At 40.8% G+C, this 24,353-nt stretch overlaps 1 protein-coding gene across 1 annotated transcript in view; it reads right to left on the bottom strand.

The window, feature by feature from the left end:
- AUTS2 (activator of transcription and developmental regulator AUTS2) overlaps positions 1–24,353 on the bottom strand; it is a 1,233,574-nt gene that overhangs the window by 915,035 nt on the left and 294,186 nt on the right. The window contains 1 exon segment of the mRNA XM_017895186.1: positions 1,069–1,281. Within this exon segment, the coding sequence (XP_017750675.1) occupies positions 1,069–1,281 (213 nt within the window).

The raw sequence follows: 24,353 nt of genomic DNA, 5'->3' as shown, positions 1-24,353 counted from the left end.
CAAATAGGAAACTTCCTAAAACTACAAATGTCATTAGGTCCTAAAGAAGGGCCAGAAATCTGGGTTTAGTTGCTCTCATTATATTATTCTAAAGATCTGTGAGGTTTGGGAACCATTGTTTTGTTTGATCCCATATCTCCCTGCCTCTGCAGAGAAACATCTGCAAACCAAAAATTACCTGTTCCACTTCTAATTAGCAGCACCTGCTCTGTAAACCACAATTCCTTCCTCTGCTTTCTTCAGTAATAGTCAATCCTACCCAATGATCCTGCCAAAAAATAAATAAAACACACCCAGGACACAGGTAACTAACTTGACAGGCACTGAAGCCTCTGGATTTGTGCAGAAAAACTGCTATAAACAGCTTCATATCTCATTATTAATCCATCTCATGTGGGGATTTCCACAGGCAGAAAGGCTTCCCAAATGCCAAGAGCTATACTTTCTTGTGGATCATTGAAACCTAATTATTAACAGGCCAGTAAGCATCAGTATCAGACGTTCATACAATCAACAGATCACAAAGACAGTCTTTAATTATAGCCTATGGAGAACAACTAAGACACCAAAAGGCAAATTCATTTATTTGCCATTGCCTTCCCAGATGCCACAATATCTGAGCTTCCCCGGAAAATATAAATCTTAGCAAGGCACTTCTCACACACAGGCAATCATTTTAGCACCTTAGAACCATGAGATGCACAATGTACGTGATGAAATCTACCTGCTCCATTTATCCTAATTGCAAAGATATCTCCCCTACAAGCCAGTCCATCTTGACAACTATTAAGACAGGTCTGCCCTAAATACCAGTAGCACTAGCATCAAGCTTTGTTGCACAAAGCATATCTGACTGAAAGGGCCCATGCTGAAGTTTCAAATCCTCATAAAAAGCACCGAGATTGGGTTTTAGATTCTTTTAAAAGCACGCACACAGCTTTGTTGGACAACCACTTCAGCATCCCACCAAGGGTATCTTCTCCACCTGTTACGAAGAACCACAGTGGAGGAAGCACCTAAGGAAGGGATTTTGCGGCCACAGGAAAGAGCGAACCCAAGTTTCCTCACCTGTCTGAGTGCCTTCGGCATTTTCTTTCTCTTCCCAAGGTGCTGGCAGAGATTGCGGTCATTTTCTCGATCTGAGCTGTAGTGGTGTGGGTGGCTGAGTCTGCTCTTCTTTGAATGAAAGGACAAGCCATTGGTAAGTGCTTCTCGTTTCTTCTTGGTCAGGGGCGTCTGGCGTTTCTCCACACGTTCCTGAGGCTTAAGTGCTACATCTTTCTGTAGGAAAGAAGAGAAGGAAAGGGAAGTGGTGGTTACAAAGGTATCTAGGGTCACACCCAAAATATAGGCTAAATACTAAAGGGTGTTACTACTAAGTGGAAAAGGGATAGGAAAGTGGGATACGGAGAAGACCTAAAACTAAGAAACATGGCTTTCAATTTTCCTGAATCCTTAATGCCATCACAAATATATATCTCCTTTCTATTATTACTGGGTAGGAAACTAAACAAAACACAAGGATATGCATCAAAAGTGATTCACTGCTCCCTGGAATAGTAGCTTTCTGCTTGATTTGGTGTTGGGTCCAGCACACAATGACATTCCCCAAGGAAGTGCAATCTACTCATTTCCCATGTTGGTACATCATTTATGTTTCAGAAAATGAGCACTAAGTGCATGCTGAATTCAAAAGAAATAGCACCCAACTGAATTTATCAGGTCCAGGTGGATGTGAGCCAGCAAGAAAGGAACTATCTATTCATATGATTAAAATGTTTCCTTAATGCATTATATTTTTTTACCACGTTTCTCTAAGCATCCTTATTTCCATTTTCTTTGCAAAATGTAACAACAATATTACCACCAAGATCAACAGCAACTTTTTATTTATTCCTGTGTGTGGTTGGGGATGGGGAGGTGGGTAGGAAATGGGAAATCAATGTCCTTGAATGGGGAACTGCATCTGTAGAAGCTACAGGTGAGCATTTCAGGCCACATAACCTGATAGAGTTCTGTGCCTCCAGGCAGCTCAGTTCACACCAAGGTTCCAAAAGACCTGGGCTTTAAGTGTCCAGACACTGATATTATTCATGATGAGACATGGAGTAAGTCACTACAACTCTGAGACCACGTGCAAAATGGGCTCTCAGAACATCAAACAAACCACATACATGCAAATATCCTCTGCCCTGTGAGAAATGATGCACACACTAAGCAATAAAATGAAAATGTTTTGGCACTCACTTATTTGGAAACTAGTGGATCTAATCCTCTTAACACAGAAAATCCCCCTCATGAAGCCTCACCACAGTTCCTCAGTTTCTGCAGTCCTAAATGTACTTAAATTTTTTTTTTAATTTCTGGGGTACATAGTAGGCATATATATTTATGGCTTACATTAGATGTTTTGACACAAGCATGCAATGTGTAATAATCACATCAGGGTAAATGGGGTATCCATTACCTCAAACGTGTATCTTTTGTATTTCAAACAATCCAATTATATTATTTATTTTTAAATGAACAATTAAATTTACTATCTAAATGTACATTTAAAAATAAAACAAAACCAAAATAGAAATTTCCTTTTACTCATTTCTCCTTAAAATACTGCTCTTTTTCCTCCCTTTCACATCCAGTTTTCTCAAGGTAACTATTCGGCTGCTTCCAATATCCCGGCACTCCCAATTTTACATGCATGGTACTCCCTGATGTCTCTCCCCAAATCAGCCATGCTTATTAGTTTGAGACCTTGAGCCTTATTATGATCTGAATGTTTGTGTCTCCCCAGAATTTTTTTTTTTTTTTTTTTTTTGAGACAGAGTTTGCTCTTGTTGCCCAGGTCGTAGTGCAATGGCACAACCTTGGCTCACTGCAACCTCCGCCTCCCCATTCAAGCAATTCCCTGCCTCAGCCTCCTGAGTAGCTGGGGTTACAGATGCCTGCCACCACACCTAGCTAATTTTTTTTTGTATTTTTAGTAGAGACGAGGTTTCACCATGTTGGCCAGGAGATGGGGGACTTTGGGAGTTGATTGGATCGGATCACGAGGGTGGAACCCTTGTGAAGGGGATTAGTGCCCCTATAAAGGGCCTAAGGGAGTCTGTTTGCACCTCTACCACGTGAGAACAGGCACCATCCATGAGGAACAAGCTCTCACCAGACACAGAATCTGCTGGTGCCTCAACCTTGGACTTCCCAGCCTCCAGAACTGTGAGAAATAAATGTTTCTTGTTTATAAGCAACCCAGTTTATGACATTTTACTAATGCAGCCTGGACAAACTAACTCAGGCCTTTACACTGATTTGCCTTGGCCTCAAAAGGCCTCTCTTACACACTCCTCCCTTTCCTAGTTCAATGACTCTTAGCAGTGTTGCCCACTCAGGGAGACCTTTCTTATAATACAAAGTACTCTATTCTCAGGCCTTCACTCATTCAACAACTATGTTTTGTGTGCCTAGTATACGCCAAGTACAAACGTAGCACTGACCTATGTTTAGGATGATAATGCTGTGGGGAAAAGTCACCACCCTCATAGAGCCTAGAATTTACAGGACAAATACTAATCAAATCACACAAATATATCATTGCAAACTAAGTTAACAGTGCTAAAGGATAGGTTATGGGTGCTAAAACTAAGGGAAATGATATAGTCCAGAGGAGAGGGTCAGAGCTGAGAAAATGACTGCCATTTGACCTAGATCTGAAAGGCTTAACAGAGAGAAGAGCTTGTGCAAAGGCCTTGAGGCAGCTGGGTGCATAATCTCTTGAAAGAATGCGAAAAGAGGGCAGGGACTAAGTAGCTCATCTCAGTAACCCCAGTGCTTCACATAAGTGCTTCACATAAGCTAGGCAAATAATAGGTGGTCAATGTATTGGTCAATAAATACATAAATAAAGGAGTCAACTAGTTAAAACATCCAAACCTATAAAGCACAATACTGATTTTAAAATAGCCTAAGCTGTCTCTAATATACAGTGTAGCAAGCCAGAAAAGGTGATAGAAGCAGGAAACCAAGGAATCTAGTGTGCACTGCTGGTATACACGAAGGATCACAGCAAACAACAAGAAACCACAGAAAAGGGGAAAGGCCTTATCCTTAGAGCAAGAAGATATCAAAGATAACAGTCTACAAGGCAAATAAGTGGCTTCTGGCCTAACTTCCAGCTGCTAGCACTACAGACGATTAACCCTCTGCCATCGGAGAGGTAGCTCTCCTGAGGCAATGCGGATGTGGTGAAAAGTGTTTTAGGGGACAAGTCGAGATCAAAGCAAGCGCACATGGCCATTGATTTCACAGCCTTGCATGCTATGCCTAACACATAGTAAACGTTCAATGAATGGCTGCTGAATTGAATTCCTGTGTCCAGTGTCCACAACTTCAGTCAGCTATGCCAGGCATCTGCTCAGCTCAAAAATGTTCCATGTTTAGTCTCACATGTAACCAAAATAGCTGCCATAAAAAGACACTCAGGAATAATGGCAACACTAGCAGAGGGAGCCAGGTGAGTTCCATCATGGGCTGCTTCTATATAATGTGATTAAATTGTACCACTTCTAAGTGTAATATAAAAACTCCCCATAGGGTATAAAACTTCTTTCTTTGTCACACAACCCACCTACTGCCCTGCATCATATGCATGTAGAGTATCAGATTAATAAATATATGATGCTTAATAACGTTTCCACTGTGCTTTTAAAAAAATTATGCCATTCTCTTTGGAGACCAAATCTTTCATACTGAAGGTGCTTCCAAAGTATATTGAAAATTACGTGCAATTCCATACAAATGTGAATTAATATTTATGAGAGTATGTTATAATTTTTTCCAAATCCATTTTATTTTCATGTAGCATATTAATCAAGGAATTCTCACTGCACTGCAGAATAGCTACACAGAGCAAATGGACCCCATGCCGTGATATTAGCTTGTAAGAGACCTGCTGAAGTCTTAGCAGCAGTAATACAATCATCTTAGCTCCAATTAATATTAAGATTTTCCACTCTGGGGGAGGGAAGAAGAGAGAGAGAATCAAACTGTGTCTAGAGGTGGTGGCTTAAGAGGTAAGAAGAAATGAAGAGTCTATAAAAACTTTCTATTATGTAACACGTTTATATTTTCAAAGACTAGAAATTATCTTTATTTTTTTCAGAGGTAGATCTTTATTTATAAATTATTATATAGACTTTTTGGTACAAATCCTGAATAAACCAGACCCCTGTTTGTTCATTCCCTCTACAAACATGTACTGACTGCTTACTATTTATAAAGTAAAACAACCATTTAATTTTTTCACTGACTGTCTTGGGGAAAAATGACAAAAAACTATTATAAGCATTAAGAATCAAAGACAAAGACTGATTATAAAGTAATCATCTTATCAACAGTCACAAGAGTTGCGTACATGACTACACGCATGTGTAATTGTATGTATATACACACCCACCAATGCTTTCCTCCACCAACTAACCAGTAGCACTAATTTAAGAACTTCCTTCAGGAAACCTGGGCAGTCTCCAGTATTGCTATAATATGGGGAGGGAAATTATCTGGTATATAAAATAACTTATTGGGATCAATGAATGGCAATTTTCAAAGGCCTGTTGATTCATTCGTCTACCATGATCTAGGCTAGTGGTTCGCAAGAGAAACTGTCCGTCAGAACTACCTGAAGACTTTTTTGAAAATAAGATGATTGTACCTCATATTTTGCAAGGAAAGCATTAGTAAATGAAGAAGAGTGGCAGAACATGCCACCCCAAAACATGCTATTTAGGCCTAAGGATTATTTTAAACTAAAGGCACTTGAAAAACAACAGATACAAAAGAGACAGGAGAAAAGAAACATTATCACCAGAAACACCTGAGATGGGAGAAAACTCTCATGTGAAAGATTATCTCCCTATAGTAGGAAAGAAGAAATTTTCTCATTTCCAGAGATGGGGAGTCCAGACAGAAAAATTTGTACCAACAGATCTTATTAACTCTTAGCTTCCTTTAGCCTCACCATTTATTTTAGTTACTTTTCCACAACTGCCACTCTGTTCAACCTACTAAATAAACATTCAACATTTGCCACTTCTTTGGGTCTTCATTTTCCTGTGGGGGCTCCTATAGACATGTCCAAATCCACATGCTTTTCTTCTGTTAATCTATTTTACATCAATTTAATACTCAGGCTCAGCTAGAGACCCTAACAGGGTAAAGATAAAAAACTGCCTCCCCTACACAAGCACTAGGAAAGAAAGGCAAGAAGGCAGAAGGATAAGAAAGAAATCCGTAAAAAAAAAAAAAAAAAAAAAAAAAAAATGCTTTAAGGCATTCATTTGACAGTCATAAAAGAAGCAAGAAAGAAAGCAAGAAAGCCAGGAGGGAGCCACCAACAGGAGGCTGGCTGAGCGGCAAAAAGATTTAGACATATCGGCTGGCAATAGAGGGGGTAAGTGTACAAGCCATGCACAACAGATGTGAAGAGGTTTGGAGAATAGTTGAAATTAAGTGATTTTTAGGTCACTGGTGATGGAGGGCAGGGTCACAGTAGCACATATGTGGAGAGGCTCAGAGACTGACAAAGGCAATTTCCTTCAACACCCAGTCTTCTTCAGAATAGGCGATCTTGCTCTTGACTTTCCCTTCTCCCAAATTACAATCTTCCACCAAAGGCCTCCTCACCGCTCTTGAATTTCAAAATGAGATAGTTCAGTGTTGTGCAAACTAAGGGAGAGTAACAAATTGCAGATGAAATACTATGTAAGCTGCAGGGCTCCATTTGCTGATTACAGATGAAGCCAGAGACAATAGAAAATGAGGGCACAATTTGTCTGCCTCGCATGAAGTGGGTTATAGAAAGTCTCCGTCTGATTTTTCCAAGCAAACTAACCTGAGGGCAGTCCATCACTTACAAAGCATTTGTGGTATACGTGTCTGCGTGTGTCCAACTGCGTGTATATGTGTGAATGGGGCTTGCAATTTAAACAGAGCCTCTTCAGTTAGTTATCTGATCTTAGTAGACCTTTAAGAAAATTGTTAAAGAAAATAGCAAAGAAGCCAGGAGAAAAAGAAAAAATTGCTTTGCCTGTCCCCATCAATGACATAATGGCTGTGTCCTGTCATTTTGGTCTGTCAAATCCCTTGCTGGTTTATTGTATACCATTTGTACTTGTGTTTGAATGGTTTTACAAACACTGATTCCACCAATAATGAGTCTCCAATGATAAGAAATGAAACATTAGAAAACTACCAACTCTAGATAGATATGTTCACAACAGTCCCCAACTTTGGGCTTTTGAGCAAATGGACTTCATGAACAGATTTTCAGAGTCTAAACTTTTGAGAAAGTAGAGAAGACTACTATCTGTAGGAATGTGCAAGGCATCCAGGATGGCATTCAAACAGTAATCCCTAAGGTTCACATCTTTTAAAAACAAATATCAAAACACCTACTATGTGCATACACATTGCCATCTGTTGGAAATATCTAAGAAAGAATTCCTAAACTCAGGCTGCTTATCCAGGGAAACAGGCAAATCAATGAACTACTATAGTAAAGTAGGTTAGAGGAGGAGCAAGTCAGGTGCTCTGTACTGCCATCTTTCACACCACATTAAAATTGCATCACTGTATTGGCATAAAGATAGAAAAACAGATCACAAGAACAGAATAGTCCAGAAAGAGACCCACACATATATCAACAACTGATTTTCAGGCAAAAGCTATTCTACAGAAAAATAAGTCTTTTAAACAAATGGTGATAGAATAGGTAATTATATGCAAAATTTTAATCCATACTTGAATCTGAATAGAAAAAACTAACACAAACTATATTATAAACCTGAATGTAAAACCTAAAACCATAAAACTTCCAAGAGAAAACTTGTAATCTTGGGTTAGGCTAAGATTTCTTAGGTATGACACCAAAGGCATAATCCATAAAATAATAAACTGATAAATTATACTTCATCAAGAATTAAAATTTTGCTCTACAAAAGACACTGTCAAGAAGATAAAGTGACTGTTCTGTCAGTTACCAGGAGAGTAAAAAATACATTAACAGATAAGCCACAGAATGGAAAAATATTTTTTTAATGTATATCTGATAAGTTCTGGATATAGAATATATTAATTCAATAAATTCTTGGGCCAGGCACGAAGGCTCACACCTGTAATCCCAGCACTTTGGGAGGCCAAGGCAGGCAGATTGCCTGAGGTTGGGAGTTCGAGACCAGCCTGGTCAATACAAAACTTAGCTAGGTGTGGTGGTAGGCGCCTGTAATTCCAGCTACTTGGGAGGCTGAGCAGGAGAACTGCTTTAACCTAGGAGGCGGAGGTTGCAGTGAGCCGAGACTGTACCACTACACTCCAGCCTGGGCAATGGAGCAAGACTCCATCTTAAAAAAAAAAAAAAAAATATTCTCAAAACTAAAAAAGGAAACAATCCAATTTTTTAAATAAGCAAAAGATATTTTGCTAAAGAAGATATCTGGGGTCGGATGTGGTGGCTCATGCCTGTAATTCCAGCACTTTGGGAGGCCAGGTGCATGGATCACGAGGTCAGAAGATTGAGACCATCCTGACTAACAGGGTGAAACCCTGTCTCTACTAAAAATACAAAAAAATTAGCTGGGCATGGTGGCACATGCCTGTAATCCCAGCTACTTGGAGGCTGAGGCAGGAGAATCGCTTGAACCCAGGAGGTGGAGGTTACAGTGAGCCGAGATTGCGTCACTGCACTCCAGCCTGGGCGACAGAGCAAGACTCCATCTCAAAAAAAAAAAAAAAAAGATCTGTCTGGAAGGTGAATTAATACATAAAATTATACTTAACATCAGTAGTCATCAGGGAAGTACAACTTAAAACCACAATGAGATACCACTACATACATACAAAATGGCTGAAATAAAAAAGAATGAGCCTACCAAGAGTGGGCAAGGACGCAGAGGACACTCATACATACACTACTGGTGAGAATATGAAATAGCACAACCACTTTGGAAGACAGTTTGGTGGTTTCCTTAAAAGTTCTAAGTACATGGACCATATGATCCAACCATTCTACTCCTAGGTACTTCCCCAAGAGAAATTAAAGTACATGTCTACATGAAGAGCTACATATGAATGCTCCTAGCAGATGTGCAATGTTTCTAAAACTGCAAACAACTCAACTGTACATCAATAGGTGAAGGGATAAACAAACCATAGTTGTAACCATTCAAAAAAGTACTACTCAGCAATAAAAAGAAATAACCTCCTGATACAGGTGACATGAATACATCTCAAAATAAGTATGCCAAGTGAAAGAAATCAGACAGAAAAGATTATATTCTGTATGATTCCATTTATATAAAATCCTAGGAAATATGAACTAATTGATAGCAACAGCAATCAGGCTAGTGGCTTCCTGGGAGAGATAGGAAGAAGGGATTACAAAGGGACATGAGGAAACTTTTGGGGTGATGAACATGTTCACTGTCTTGATTGTGACAGTGGTTTCATGGGTATATACACATGTCAAAACTCATCAAATTATATATTGTTAGTCTGTGCGGTTTACTGGAAAGTAAATAATACCTCCATAAAGCTGGTTTTTAAAAAACGGGAGCCCTTGCCATCATGCACAACTGGCATATAATCCTTCCTAACAACTAGATTACATTCAGTGTTCATTAAAAGAAACTCATCTTTTAGAATCCTAAAACCAAGGGACGACCACACTCTGGGAGGACTGGCTTTAGGCCATAAAGTAGCCATGAAATTTCCACTGGAGACAACTCAGTTGTGAACATGAATGTCTTGACTGAGGAGCACTGCCTGGCCTTCACCTGATTTTCAGTGACAAGGTAGCAAGGCAGAGTTCATATTGTATTTTTTGTTTTTTTTCACTTTTAACAGGCAGTTCTCAATTATTATTCAGAGGCTAACCTTTTGTAAAGTTTTCTTATCTTTCTATCTGGTAGCCTGATTACTGTTTGGCCACTTTCCCTCCCATGAACACGTGAGCCAATAAGCAAAGAAAGAAAACATAAATTTTACTGCTCCTAAATGTAAAAGAATTGAGGCAATTTATTAAAACATACTTAATGTACATAATGATACACATATGGAATCTAAATAAAGATGAGAGGGACAGGTTTAAAAAAAACAGATCGGGTACAGATAAATTCAATAGGCACCTGTCAATGGTGCAGTGCCACTGGCAAAGGTGAGAAGAGAACAAAACAAAGACACAAAGCCAGACACTGAGAAGCTCTCCTAAACCCAGCTATGGAATGAGGTCACGACTATCAGTTTAAGTGAGATTTCTGCACACTCTGTGATTTGAAAACATCCCAGCAGTCTCCCATTCCCACAGATAATTGAGAGTTGGCTGCTGTTAGACCTTAACACGCTCAAAGTAGTTGAGTCCCTGGCAACCAGATGCTATTGCTTAAAACAGTTTAGGCTCTCAGCCCTGAAGGATTCCTAAAATTGGATTACAGTCCCTTCAGATAATCTGAGAAATACAGCATGAGGAAAAGGAAACCTTAAAAAAAAATTAACTCCTCTATAACAACAACATTCTGAAAGTTGAGCACAGCATGACTGAGGCAGAAAATCTCATCAGTGAAGGCTTAGGGCAACGACGTACACAAAGAGTGAGTCCAAAAAGGCAAAAAGAACCATACAATGGAAGATAGTGTAATGGCAGCCAGAAGAGAAACTAGCACCATACAATTCTCAGGCCTCCCCAAGGGCAGAAGCCTGGTTTGCTAACTGAAGGAAGACAAGCAGAACACTCAAATTTCGATTGCTTTTCCTCCTACTCAAATCTAATCCACTAAAGTAACACATTTGAGAGGATGCATAATTCTAATGAGACTTGCTTTAATTAACTATTATTCTTGTTACATGTAATATGTTCTTTTTAAAAAAAATCTGACTAGACATTTTTCCAAAGAAGACATGTAAATAGTCAACAAGTACATGAAAATGTGCTCAACATCATCAGTCATTTGGGATATGCAAATCAAAACCACAATGAGATGTCATCTTGCACCTGTTAGGATGGGTATTATCAAAAAGACAAGAGGTACTTGTCAGAGAAGGTGTGGAAAAATGGGAGCCACTGCACACTGTTGATGGTAAAGTAAGTTGAAACAACCATTACTCATTTTTTGATTATGCACTGTATGCAAAAGATATGAAAAGAATTAATGTACTTATTACATTGTATCAAAATATTGGTAACTAGATCTTCCTGGTAATACTCAGAATTACCTCCATAAGGACAATGGCTATGACTTCATCATGCCAGAATTCCTAGCAGACAACAGAGTAGAGGACACACAGTAACCTGCTTATAAAAGAATGAATTAGAACTGGACCTGGTAGTGCATGCCTACAGTCCCAGCTACTTGGGAGACTAAGGCTAGACAACTGCTTGAGCCCAGGAGTTTGAGAACCCTAGGCAACATAGCAAGAGCCCATTTCCAAAAACAAAAATTTAAAGGAGAATGAACTTGTGAAATTAGGATGCCCTGAATGTCCTCTCATTCTAAAGCCATTGGGCCATGCTATGAATTGTACTACTCCATCTCTCTTCCCCTCTCAGACTTCCACACAAGACTTTCAAACACATTATCTAATTATTTCTGTTACAGTTTATTTGTCCCCTCCAAAACTCATGTTGAAATATCCCCAATGGCTGGGCGCGGTGGCTCACGCCTGTAATCCTAGCACTTTGGGAGGCCAAGGCGGGTGGATTGCCTGAGCTCAGGAGTTCGAGATCAGCCTGGGCAATATAGTAAAACCCCGTCTCTACTAAAACACAAAAACTTAGCCAGGCATGGAGGTGTAGTCCCAGCTACTTGGGAGGCTGAGGCAGGAGAATCGCTTGAACCTGGGAGGTAGAGGTTGCAGTGTTGCAGTGAGCCGAGATCACACCACTGCACTCCAGCCTGGGTGACAGAGAGAGACTCTGTCTCCAAAAATAATAATAATAATAAAATATATATATACACACACACACCCACACACACACACACACACACAGACACACACACACACACACACACATATATATATATCCCCAATTTTGGAGGTGGGGCCTAAGAGGAGTTATTTGGGTCATGGGATTGGAGTCTTCATGAATAGATTAATGTCCTCCCTCATGTCTAACTCTAATAGACCTAAGAGAGGTTCTCACTCTGTTAGTTCCCACACGAGCTGGTTGTTAAAAAGAGCCTGCTACCTCCCCCCATCCTCTTGCTTCCTCTCTCATCATGTGACCTCTGCACACACTGACTCCCCTTTGCCATCCGTCATGAGTGGAAGCTGCATGAGACCTCCACCATAAGCCAAGCAGGTGCCAGCACCATTCTTCTTGTACAGTCTACAGAACCATGAGTGAAATAACCTCTCTTCCTTGTAAATTACTAGCCTCTGGTATTCCTTTTTCTTGTTTTTATTTTTACTTTTTTGTAGAGACAAGGTCTTGCTATGTTTCTCAGGTTGGTCTCTAACTCTGGCTCAAGCGATCTTCCTGCCTTGGCCTCCCCAAGTGCTGGGATTACAGGCATGAGCCACCGCACCTAGCCCCAGGTATTCCTTTGTAGCAACACAAAAACAGATTAAGACACATTCCCACATCCACATGCCGGATAAACCATTACTATTCCCCTATATGCTAAAGAGGGATGAATAGATGCCTAGAAATAACATAAATCGCCTTACTAACCTCAAGAGAAAAAAAAAAATGAAAAGAGGCTGATGAAAAAAATGTTAGTTCTAAACATCTTTTTCATGGCTTGATATCAAGGCCAAATTATCATTTACTGGGTCTCAGTTACCTCACTACCAACAGAAAAATCAAAAGTGGTTGCAGGTATTCCACAGAAGAACCCTGATTAGCCAGTGAAAATCTATTCAGATCTTCAAATTGATCCAGATTAGTAATAAGGCACATACTTTCCTTTTCTTCCCTAAAAATGTTTCCATTTCTTCTCTTCCCCAGGTATTCACATACTATCACACCTTCACTTTAAGTAAACAATGTCTCTAGAAGTATTTAGCAATCAGCTCACTGATTCTATTATAGTTACTGTAAGTGATACATGTTAAATGATTAATTCTCTGTCCTGGAGGAGGCCTTCTAGCTTCCCTTTGGCAACCTTCTCTGAGTTTCCATTACCTTTTTCTGTTTTGTTTTGTTTTGTTTTGTTTTGTTTTGTTTTGTTTTTGAGATGAAGTCTTGGTCTATTGCCCAGGCTGGAGTGCAATGGCACGATCTCAGCTCACTGCAACCTCCACCTCCCAGGTTCAAGTGATTCTCCTGTCTCAGCCTCCCGTGTAGCTGGGATTACAGGCATACACCACCATGTCCAGCTAATTTTTTGTATTTTTTAGTAGAGACAGGGTTTCACCATGTTGGCCAGGCTGGTCTCAAACTCCTGACCTCAAGTGATCCACCCACCTCGGCTTCCCAAAGTGCTGGGATTACAGGCGTGAGCCACTACACCTGGCCCCAGGAAGACGACCAATAAGTATGTCTAGCTCTGGCTTTTAAGATGTCAAATCTGGCTGTGCACGGTGGCTCATGCCTTTAATCCCAACACTTTGGGAGGCCAAGGCAGGTAGACTGGCTTAAGCCCAGGAGTTCAAGACCAGCCTGGGCAACAGAGTGAGACCCAGTCTCTAGAAAATGTTTTTTAAATTAGCTAGTTATGGTGGCATGAGCCTGTAGTCCCAGCTACTCAGGAGGCTGAGGTAGGAGGACTGACTGAGACTGCAGTGAGCCATGATCATACCAATGCATTCTAGCCTCGGTGACAGAACGAGACACACACACACACACACACACACACACACAAGTCAAATCTGCATTAACAGGCAGCAGAGAACATCTTGATATGTGACTTTGGTTAAGGTTGGTTGCATTGTCCTAGAGGCAGGGGTGGTGGCCAGAAGTAAGAACTACTTCCCAGAGCGGCCCATTTAGGAAAAGAAAATGACATGAAGGGTGGGGAAGAGAGAGACATTCTGTCCACTCAGCAGACAAGAAACAATTTTATGAAAGGCAATTTAAAGTTTAGGGCTATTCAGTGGCAGAAAAAGCAACTTCTGGCAAAATCTGTGTTATGTGGCTCTGAATATAAATGCAGTTTTACACAGCATACCAGGAAGTGTGTGTATATATATATATGTGAGACAGTCTCTTTATGACTCAAGTTTTTCAAGAGGTTTTGTCATGTTTCCGAAGAACTATGGAATAATTACTACTAAAGGACTAATTCTGTAACTTTCTTCCAACTTTCCAGAAACTGTTGTCAACTTCCCATTGAAGATGTGCAGGCATTCCTTCTCTTACAGAGCAGTGACATAGAGAATCAACATAAACAAATGCATATATGCCTACTAGTACTCCACGAACAATTGCTACATCCTTTCTCAACCTAATTTTGATTGGCTTCTCAAGGGCAGAGACCAGTCTACCTCAATACCTATAAATGTAGGGTCCTCCTCTTAGGTTCCTTCAATCTCTCTAATATTACCATCCTGGGAGGCTATTTAGCACACAGAAAATGATCAACAGATGTAAGTTAGAATTCATTAATTCAGTGGAGGGCTTGCCTCCAGAGCACATTTTCCGGCCTTTCAAGTATCTCTGTGAGACTTATCTTATGTATATGTACTCTTCAAGCTCTCTTGTCCTAACTGGATTTTGATTTGACAACTAAACATAATTTACTGAAAGGTCAGACCATTTCCAAATATGAAGCTAATTGGGACTAATTTATCTTTTTCATAACCATTAATGTCTGCACAACAACTCAACATTAGGAAAAGTTTACAGTATCTTTTAAAATAATCACCTCATTGAATTCTCTAATAGCTCTCTAAGCAGGCAACATCACTTTTATTTTATACATGAGGAAACTAAGGCTTGGTAAACAAGTGACTTTCCAAAGTGAGACAATCGGCAACTGGCAGCACACCCAGAGTCCCTTGGCTCTAACTCTGCTTCCATTGCCTAACACCACGTCATTACACATTTATTTCTAAGTGCCAAGATTATGGTCTTTTGTTGGAAGAAAATTTTAAATTACAGTTTAGTATTGTCTCATTATAAAAATCCTTCTGTGCACCTCCACTTCCCTACCAAAGTGTAATTAGGGAAAGGCTATGCCTCCTAAGTCAAATAGCTGAACTCTTTCTGAAAAATTCACATTGTCAATAAAACCTAGACAGAAAATAAAAGCTTTGGTTTTCTGTAAAATTGACAACCTTCATCGTTTTATTTCAGAGGTGAAAAGTGTCAGGGAATGACACCTTTCTGACCTTAAAAAAATAAGAAGCTGTAAATATACTCCAGACCCTGAATTCCATATGTTCTGCCTATGTGACTCAATAAATATTAATGAATAATGATGAAAGCTATAAATACTCGCAGACACAAAAAGTAGAAACTCCTGTTCAGCACATATTGCAAATACCCTATCACTATATGAGAAACATATATGGGTTTCATGGAAAGTTTTCCAAGTCTTTTTTTTTTTTTTTTTGAGACGGAGTCTCGCTCTGTCACCCAGGCTGGGGTACAGTGGCCGGATCTCCGCTCACTGCAAGCTCCGCCTCCCAGGTTCACGCCATTCTCCTGGCTCAGCCTCCCAAGTAGCTGGGACCACAGGCGCCCGCCACCTCACCTGGCTAGTTTTTTGTATTTTTTAGTAGAGATGGGGTTTCACCGGTTAGCCAGGATGGTCTCAATCTCCTGACCTCGTGATCCGCCCGTCTCGGCCTCCCAAAGTGCTGGGATTACAGGCTTGAGCCACCGCGCCCGGCCAGTTTTCCAAGTCTTAAAGCTTGTTCACACAGCTATGACTCTGTACTTGCCCTCCCTCTCTCTCAATCTTCACCCCAGTCTTCCATTTCAGGATTTATCCAGACAGAATTTTCTTTCCCTTAGCATCATACAGGTAAAAATAAAACAGAAACTATCCTGCAGGTTTACAGAGACACAGAAAAGTGGTTAAGATGTACCCACTGACCTGAGACACAGACCAAATAAACTCTTCAAGCTATATCTGCAGTGAGAATAAATTAGACCCTACAATTATGGTTGAGTCAAGAAAAGAGACTGTCCTTTCAGTTGGCTCCTACATTGACTTAAAAGATGAAAGGGAATGTCAGTTTGCACAAGGGAATCAGATGCTGTGAGGCAATTAGGTCATGCAAAGATATCCAGATTTTTACCTAGTTTCTTGAACAAGCCACAAGCTTGTCTCTATGCCAAAGCTTCCTATAGATAGATTTAGTGATGTTTAGGTACTTATTGGTTCTATCAGATTTGATAATGGAATCAATCTCTCCTTTTAGAAGCTCTGGGTTAATGGCAAAGTTTATTAAACTGCAGGCAGTCATTCAGAAAAGATCAATAGAGACATGATTACAGGGTAACCAGAGGATTAAACATGAGATTTATCACAAAATTAAACTGAATTAAATGTTCTCTGATAGCACTTGAAATGCTGTCGATACTTTTAACTCATAATCTATGCTTTCTGTGTTTATCTAATAGGCAATAGGGATGTCTGATTTGAGAAAATGACTGCTATATAAAAACATAAGCCACATAGATTTGCTGAAAGCAGTAAGAATGCTTTCTGAAAATGTCCTCTCATTTTTTAAGAAGCTGCATTTTAGTTTATCTATAAGAGCTGCCCACAATGAGCTCAGCAGAGTTTTGAGTTACTAAGTACATAACTCATTCTGTCCATGTCTAAAGCATGCCTATACATTCTCACAGGTATCTACCTTAGAAACTGTGCCCACAGATGACACACTTTAAACAATTTCCTTCCATGCTCTCACAAAGAAGCATATATTATGACATTGGCTGCTGGTCCCACAAGGAAGTGGGCTGGAGGATGTCATATGAATGTAGGGAAATCAACCCTTCCCCATCCCAGAAGGATTTACTGATGTCACCACAGGCTCAGAAAATTATATTCAAAAAGGTGAAATCCCCATCACAGCCTATGAAAACCACTCACTAAACAAACTGGCAACCGCATATATACTTGTTATGGGTAAAGGAGTAAATACACATGGTGGCTGTTAAAACTGACATCAATACCACAGTGAGAGACAACAGCTCTGCAGGACCTGAAATGATAAAGGCCAGGCCTGCTGTGTGAGGTTGGGAGGGTGTGTGCATGAACGGATCGGTTAGTCGGAAAATCAGTTTGGGAACAAAAATTGAGCCTGCGGTTTAAACTGGGCCTTGGATGGCAGCGTGTTTGAGGGAGACTTTCCTTTTTCCCATGTCCAGTTTCTATCTTGTTGCTAGCATACTTCATCCCAAAGATGACATCGGCCCTGCTCTGATGACCAGCAGACTCTGGTGATTTCAACTGCAATCCAATATGACAGCTGTTTCGTCAAGAGGGAGAAGAGCTGGGTTGGAAACAAGATGCTGACGCTGGTACTACCCTGCAGTTTTATTCCCTCATCAGCATACTGATTTACACAGAGCAATCAGTTTTCTTCTCAGCAGTTACCTAACCTTACAGCACCATTGAGTACCATGGAGAGTCCCAAATATTTCTCAGTTCTTTGGGAATAAGAATATCTTCCTGCCTGCTAAAAAAAAAAAAAAGGAACACTACACTCCACCCCAAAGCTGAGGCTGCTCTGAAGTACACAAAGCAAGCTCCTTTAAAGAGCTTATCAGTTGCTTAGATTACTTCCCACCATAGAAGCTTCATTCCAAGAAAACAGACCGCTTCATTGCTGTCCATACTCTTTACTGGTGACGGTTACATCTGAGTCTGAGAACTGGCTTTCCCACTTTCTGGCTTTACGAACATGAACAAATGCCTTGGCCCTTATAAACCTCCATTTCTTCTCCTGGAATACAGGAATAAAAAGTTTAATGAAGTTTGTGGAAAGTGCTTGGGATATTTCCTGGTATAGAAAGTAAATGAATTATAAATAAATGATGTGAGGAATTCCTCTTCCTGACTGATACAATCATACCAGTCATTAAAAAGGGAAACTGTCAGTCATTCTAAAAGGTTACATGGTGGGAACTATTCTCCATATATCCTCACGATTGTGTTTACTGAGTGTCATTGAATGTGCCAAGCAACATACTGGCTATTTTATTTATAATACCTCATTTAATTACCACAATACCCTGTGAAGCTTCAGTTTTCTCATGTATAAAATTGAGCAAATAACATCACCTAATTTATAAGGCAGCTAGTAGGATTAAATTAGTTAATATAATGCCTACGATCTATTAGGAATTCAGTCCAAGTTAATTATTTTTATTACTATTAATTAGCATTCCCAAGGTCACATAGCTATGAAAAGACAATACCAGGACTCAACACAGACCTGCGTGGCTCTAGCATTCATGTCCTCATTCATGTGAACAGAACTGAAAGCAGAAGCCTAGAATATGTGGTCTGAGCATGACCCAGGACTTATAGCATGCCTTGGGGTTGCATGTTACCGTACTTCTGTATTACTTTTTTGTTTTTATTTTTAACATGGCTGTATTACTTGGCCTATTTTTTTACTTTTTAAACAAATTCTTTACTTATTTCTTACATTGAGATGGGGTCTCATTAAGTTGCCCAGGCTGGTCTCAAACTCCTGAGCTCAAGCAATCCTCTCACCTCAGTCCCCCAAACTGCTGGGATTATAGACATGAGCCAGCACGCCCGGCCTATCACTTGGTCTTTTTTTTTCTTTTTTTCTTTTTTTTTTCTTTTTTTTTTTTTGAGATACAGTTTTGCTCTTGTCACCCAGGCTGGAGTGCAGTGGCCTGATTTCAGCTCACTACAACTTCCGCCTCCTGGTTTCGAGCAATTCTCCTGCCTCAGCCCCCCAAGTAGCTGGGATTACAGGCATGCGCCACCACGCCCAGCTAATTTTTGTATTTTTAGTAGAAACGAGGTTTTACCATGTTGGCCCGGCTGGTCTAGAACTCCTAACCTCATGTGATCCACCCGCCTCAGCCTCCGAAAGTATTGGGATGACAGGTGTGAGCCACTGCGCCTGGCCCACTTGGGCTATTTAACCTGAGAAATAATGCAAAGAAAGTGCAATTTGCTCCTTGAAATACTAGCACCATATAAAGTTCCAGCATTTCTTCCTAAATCTGCCTTCTGTAATTTATGAGACACGCAAATAAGAGAAAGTTCCGAGAGAAGGCCGTGGAGGGAGGCATTTCCTATCACCATATGGAAAGATGGAAACTTTAGGAAAGTTTGGCATGGGAAGAGAGCAATACCTTGTACTCTTGATAGATCCAAAATTAAAAGGATCACCATGTTAACTGCTCCCACAGACAGACAAAAAGAAGGCCTGAAAAAGCATCTACCACTGATTCTATCATAAGTCTCTTTTCTACTGCTTTACCCTCGCTGGCTTTCCAAATGAGACATCTGCCCATTTCCAAAACAAAATAAATGCATACAAAATAGTTACTAGGTGCAGCTCAACATGAAAGTATTACCTACAAGGCCTCCTGCCAAAGCCTAACCATTTAAAAAAAAAGGGGGGGGGGCGGGTTTTGTTGGACTCTTTTAGGGAACACCTCAATGTAACATCAAAAATCTTCCTGCACAAGGCTTAAGGCTTAATGGAACAGGGAAAGATGGGGAAAAAGAAGATGAAAAAAACTCTCCTTCCCAGCTGAGCACTGACACATACAGTACCGTTTGGGAGGCAACTTTATGTGCTCTTACTAGTAGATTAATGAATGTAATTACCTAGCATTGTGGCTGTGAATGCTGCAAAAACTATAATTTATAGAGTGCTGTAAAGTTCTAATGTGTTTTTATGTCCATAAGCTGCTTAACCATAATCTAATGCATTTGTACAAGAACAGCCTAAGTGGCTCTCAGCTCAACAGTGAACACAAGTGTCTGAACCTTGGCGATTCTACTCATACGTCTTTATAATCCAACCTCGTGTGGTAGGCATCTGAGGGAAACAGCTGCTGAATTATACAAATAATTCTAGAGACAGTGACAAGGCTCTCTGCCTCTCTCACCATGAGCAGAGCTTCTGGCTGACAAAGGGCTGCAGGCTTTAATTAAATGGTTCTGTACACATGTTTGGTGGTTACTTTTTCTTTTACCACCATTGTCACCACCCTCTCCTCTACTTCATCTACCCCCATTCAGGCTCCTCAGAGGTGGGAGGGAGAGAGGAAGGAAGTGATAAGAAGAACGCAAGAAGAAAACAAATTATCTATCTGAAAATATTTTACCTGACTTCCCGCTTGGAAAAGGCTCAAAATGTCTAAATTCTCCTCTTTTTCTGCCATTATATTTGCAAGGAAAGGCGAGTACAGCTAAACAATTCTGACACCTGAGGCAAATTATCCTTTGAGATTGCCTTAGTCAGGGGTCTGAAGCATCTCATACGATTCTCTGGATAGATAATTATGATGATGAGGAGGAGGATGGTGGTGTTCACCGTGACAGTGAATGCTAATGAAGAGCTTATCACCTGCCAGAATTACATGCCCACCACAATCCTGTAAGCAGGTACTATTAACAATCCATTTTCCCAGCTGTGTGATATGGTTTGGTTTTGTGTCCCCATCAAAATCTCATGTTGAATTGTAATCCCCAATGTTGGGAGTAAGGCCTGGTGAGAGGTGACTGGATCATGGGTGCGGATATCCCCCTTGCTGTTCTCATGATACTAAGTGAGCTCTCATGAGATCTGGTTGTTTAAAAGTGTTTAAAAGGCACCCCCACCCCTACTTTCTTCCTCCTGCCCCAGCCATGTAAAATATGCCTGCTTCCCCTTCACCTTCCACCATGAATGAAGGTTTCCTAAAGCCTCCCCAGCCATGCTTCCTGTACAGCCTGCAGAACCATGAGACAATTAAACCTCTTTTCTTTATAAGTTACCCAGTCTCAGTTAGTTCTTTATAGCAGTACGAGAATGGACTAATAGACTAGGCAACATAGGGAAACCCCGTCTCTCTAAAAGATTAAAAGGTTAGCCAAGTGTGGTGGTACACGCCTGTGGTCCCAACTACTCAGGATGCTGACATGGTAGAACTGTCTAAGCCTGGGAAGTCAAGGCTGCAGTGACTTATGATCACACCACTGCACTCCAGCCTAAGTGACAGGGTAAGACCCTGTTTCAAAAATAATAAAAATCAATGTTTCGCAGGAAAGGACTGAGGGCCGTGATTCACAGTGGCAAGGCAGGTGTTTGAATCAGCTTTTTGTACCAGAGCCTATGCTACACTCACTAGGTAAGTTATTTAACATTTTTCTCATCTGTAACATAGGGATGATAATAGTATTTACCTCATAGAATTTTTGTGAGAATTCAATAAGTTAATATATATAACATGCTTAGAAGAGTGTCAAGATCTAGGAAATGCTCAGTCCACTCTGGCCATCATTACAATTAGTACTCTAGGAATAAGCAAAATATATTACTGGCAAGGAAATAAGCAGCTACAGAAACTGCCTACATTTTCTGGAGGCAAACATTCAAAATCTCAGGCTGGGCACAGTGGCTCACGCCTGTAATCCCAACACTTTGGGAGGCTGAGGTGGGTGGATGACTTGAGCCCAGGAGTTCAGGACCAGTCTGGGCAACATGGCAAAACCATGTCTCAAAAAAAAAAAAAAAAATAGCCGGGCCTGGTGGCACACACCTGTAGTCCCAGCTACTTGGGAGGATGAAGTGGGAGGATGACTTGAGCCCAGGATAGAGGGAGGCTGCAGTGAGCTGAGATCGTGCTACTGCACTCCAGCCTGGGCGACAGAGCAAGACTCTGTCTCAAACACACACACACACACACACACACACACACACACACACACACTGAAAGTCTCAAATATCTATAACTGAGAGTTCCAGAGATTTATCCTGGAACACAATAATACCAAATACTGGAGTAAAAGGACAAGCCCCAATCTGCATCTCAAAGCACAACAGCGAGTGAACAGCTCTCCCACCCTAAGGTGGTATCCCAAAGGGCCCTCAGCTGTAACAGCACAGAAAGAGCCACAGCAATAGCAATCCCTACTTTCTCCTCTTTTCAACAGCAGGACACCCTATCTTAAGAGCGACTGTTTGAGTATAGACACACAGTGGCATTACATCAGTGGCTATGCAGAGATGAAAGCCAGCTCTAAGACACACACTCAGAGTAAATTAGTATCATAGCTAATACATAATTGATGCTCTTCCTACTTAAAAATGTACTGCTCTCCAGTATTCACAGGATGAGAGATTTGATTTGGATTCAATTAAAAGCTCTATCCTGTCCAAGGAAAGAAATTCTGCCTCTCAGAGAGAGTCACATGTCTTCTTCTTTACCTCTTATGCCAGATTGACCTCTGGAAGCCTCAAGAACCATCCCTTTTCACTGGTGCTGCTTAGGCAGTAGCTAGATATCTCTCTCCTGCAGGACAGTGAAAGGGAGGCACCACTTTCAAGAGAGACAATGAAACAAGGAGGCATTTTCCACCTCCTCAAAGATTAGCTTTGACCCTGGATGTGAGCACTGGTTGTCATTCAGTCTAAAAGAAAAGGTGTGGGGGTAAATAAACCATTTCCTGAACAAAAATGTTGCAGTCATAAAACAGCTGCAGTAAAACTGGACATAATAAGGCTTTGGGATGTGGCCAGTCCTTCCCCTCCCTGCTCCCTCCACCTTACGGTTGGTTCTCTTACTACAAACCACTGTTGTCCAGCAGACTTCAAGACTCACTTCCTCCTTAGCAGTTCTGGTCACGCAGAAAATGTCCACATATTGACTACCTCCTCATCCTACCTGCCACCACCCTCCTCTTTGCCTTTCTATTCTGCTGTGGAATTAGGATTAGGATCCCAACCTGTCTCCCTCACATTCTCTCTTTATACACATGCCCCCCACCCTCTACCCCAGCCCACTATGCCATGCAGGCACCTATGGCATAGCCATTTCTATTTTATGACTCCTCCTAGGAAGCTCCACGGCTCCCTGCTGCTAGCACCAAAAGATGGTACCAACTGTATCTTCCCCACGGCCTGTCATGACTCTCTGGTGATGTCCTGCACACAACTCCTCCACCATGTGCCTCAGGGATGATTTCTCTCTCCCAAGCACCCCTCTAGCACTTTCTGTCTACACCAGTGGTCTGTAGGATGTTCCACTGAGGGTAAGACTGCATTAAAGTGTCTATTTAAATGTGTTTTTCTCCTAAGCTAATTACCACAGTAACAGGAAAACCAAATACTGCATGTTCTCAACTGTAAGTGGGAACTAAACACTGGGTACTCTTAGAAATAAAGATGGCACCAAAAGACACTGGGGACTATCAGAAGTGGGAGGGAGGAAGCAAGAGTTGAAAAACTGCCAGGTACTATGCTTAGTACCTGGGTGACAGGGTCATTCACACCCCAAGCCTCAGCAACACCCAATACACTCAGGTAACACCCCTGCATGTGTATCCCTTGAACCTAAAATAAAAGTTTAAGTAAATAAATAAATATGCATCTCATTCTTTATTACTTTCTAATTCTGTGTGCTTTCTGATCTATGTATTAGTACAGTAGTATAAACATAAAACTTTAAAATGAGGTGCTTACTCTAAGTGATTTGTCCGACTGGGGTTCACAATCAAAAAAGTTGGAAGACTTTTGGTTTAGACTAGGCACAGGGAAGCAAGCTCCCTGGTGGCAGAAGCCTTTTCACACACTTCTTTAAATACTCAAAGCTCTTAACACTCAAAATGGTGACTAACTGATTCACTGATAGAGTAACTAGACATTATAAATCACGGCCTATATACCCAAGGAGGTAGAAAAGGATGCTCTGTGAAACCAAATCCTAGTATTTGACAAATAGGTAAATCATTAAGCTGCAAAAAATAAACCATATTTAGAACAAGTGTCAGGGGATCATTTCGGGGGACATAATGAAGACTTTAGAGGGGCCATGGACCTCTAGGAAACAAGTCCCAAGCTAATCAGTGGGCAACCAACGAGCACATCATCTATTATGTGATCTGGCCCGTAGACTTCACTCAACAAAACATCAGAGATTTGCCTATCTGAATAGGATACTGTATTTAAACAGAAAAGCAAGGGAAGATGTGATAATACCTGCTCACCAACACGTTTTTCTAATTACGGAAGTTCAAAGTTAACACAGCCCTGTGAATACTACTAGGTCAATGTACTGGAAAAGGGTCTAAATCCTTATGACAATTCCTATAGTAAAAGTTGCATCCAATTCCAGATCAAACAGGAGCTTATGCAGTTATCATTATCGCTACTCCTAGGATACAAACCCTCTGAGGAAAAGACTGTCTCACACCTATCAAATATCCCACAGC

This window comes from Rhinopithecus bieti, unplaced genomic scaffold (genome assembly GCF_001698545.2).
Source record: "Rhinopithecus bieti isolate Rb0 unplaced genomic scaffold, ASM169854v2 scaffold_23236, whole genome shotgun sequence".
Lineage (NCBI taxonomy): Eukaryota > Metazoa > Chordata > Mammalia > Primates > Cercopithecidae > Rhinopithecus > Rhinopithecus bieti.
Note: the sequence above shows the minus strand (reverse complement) of the source record. Positions and strands in the feature narration are given on the sequence as shown.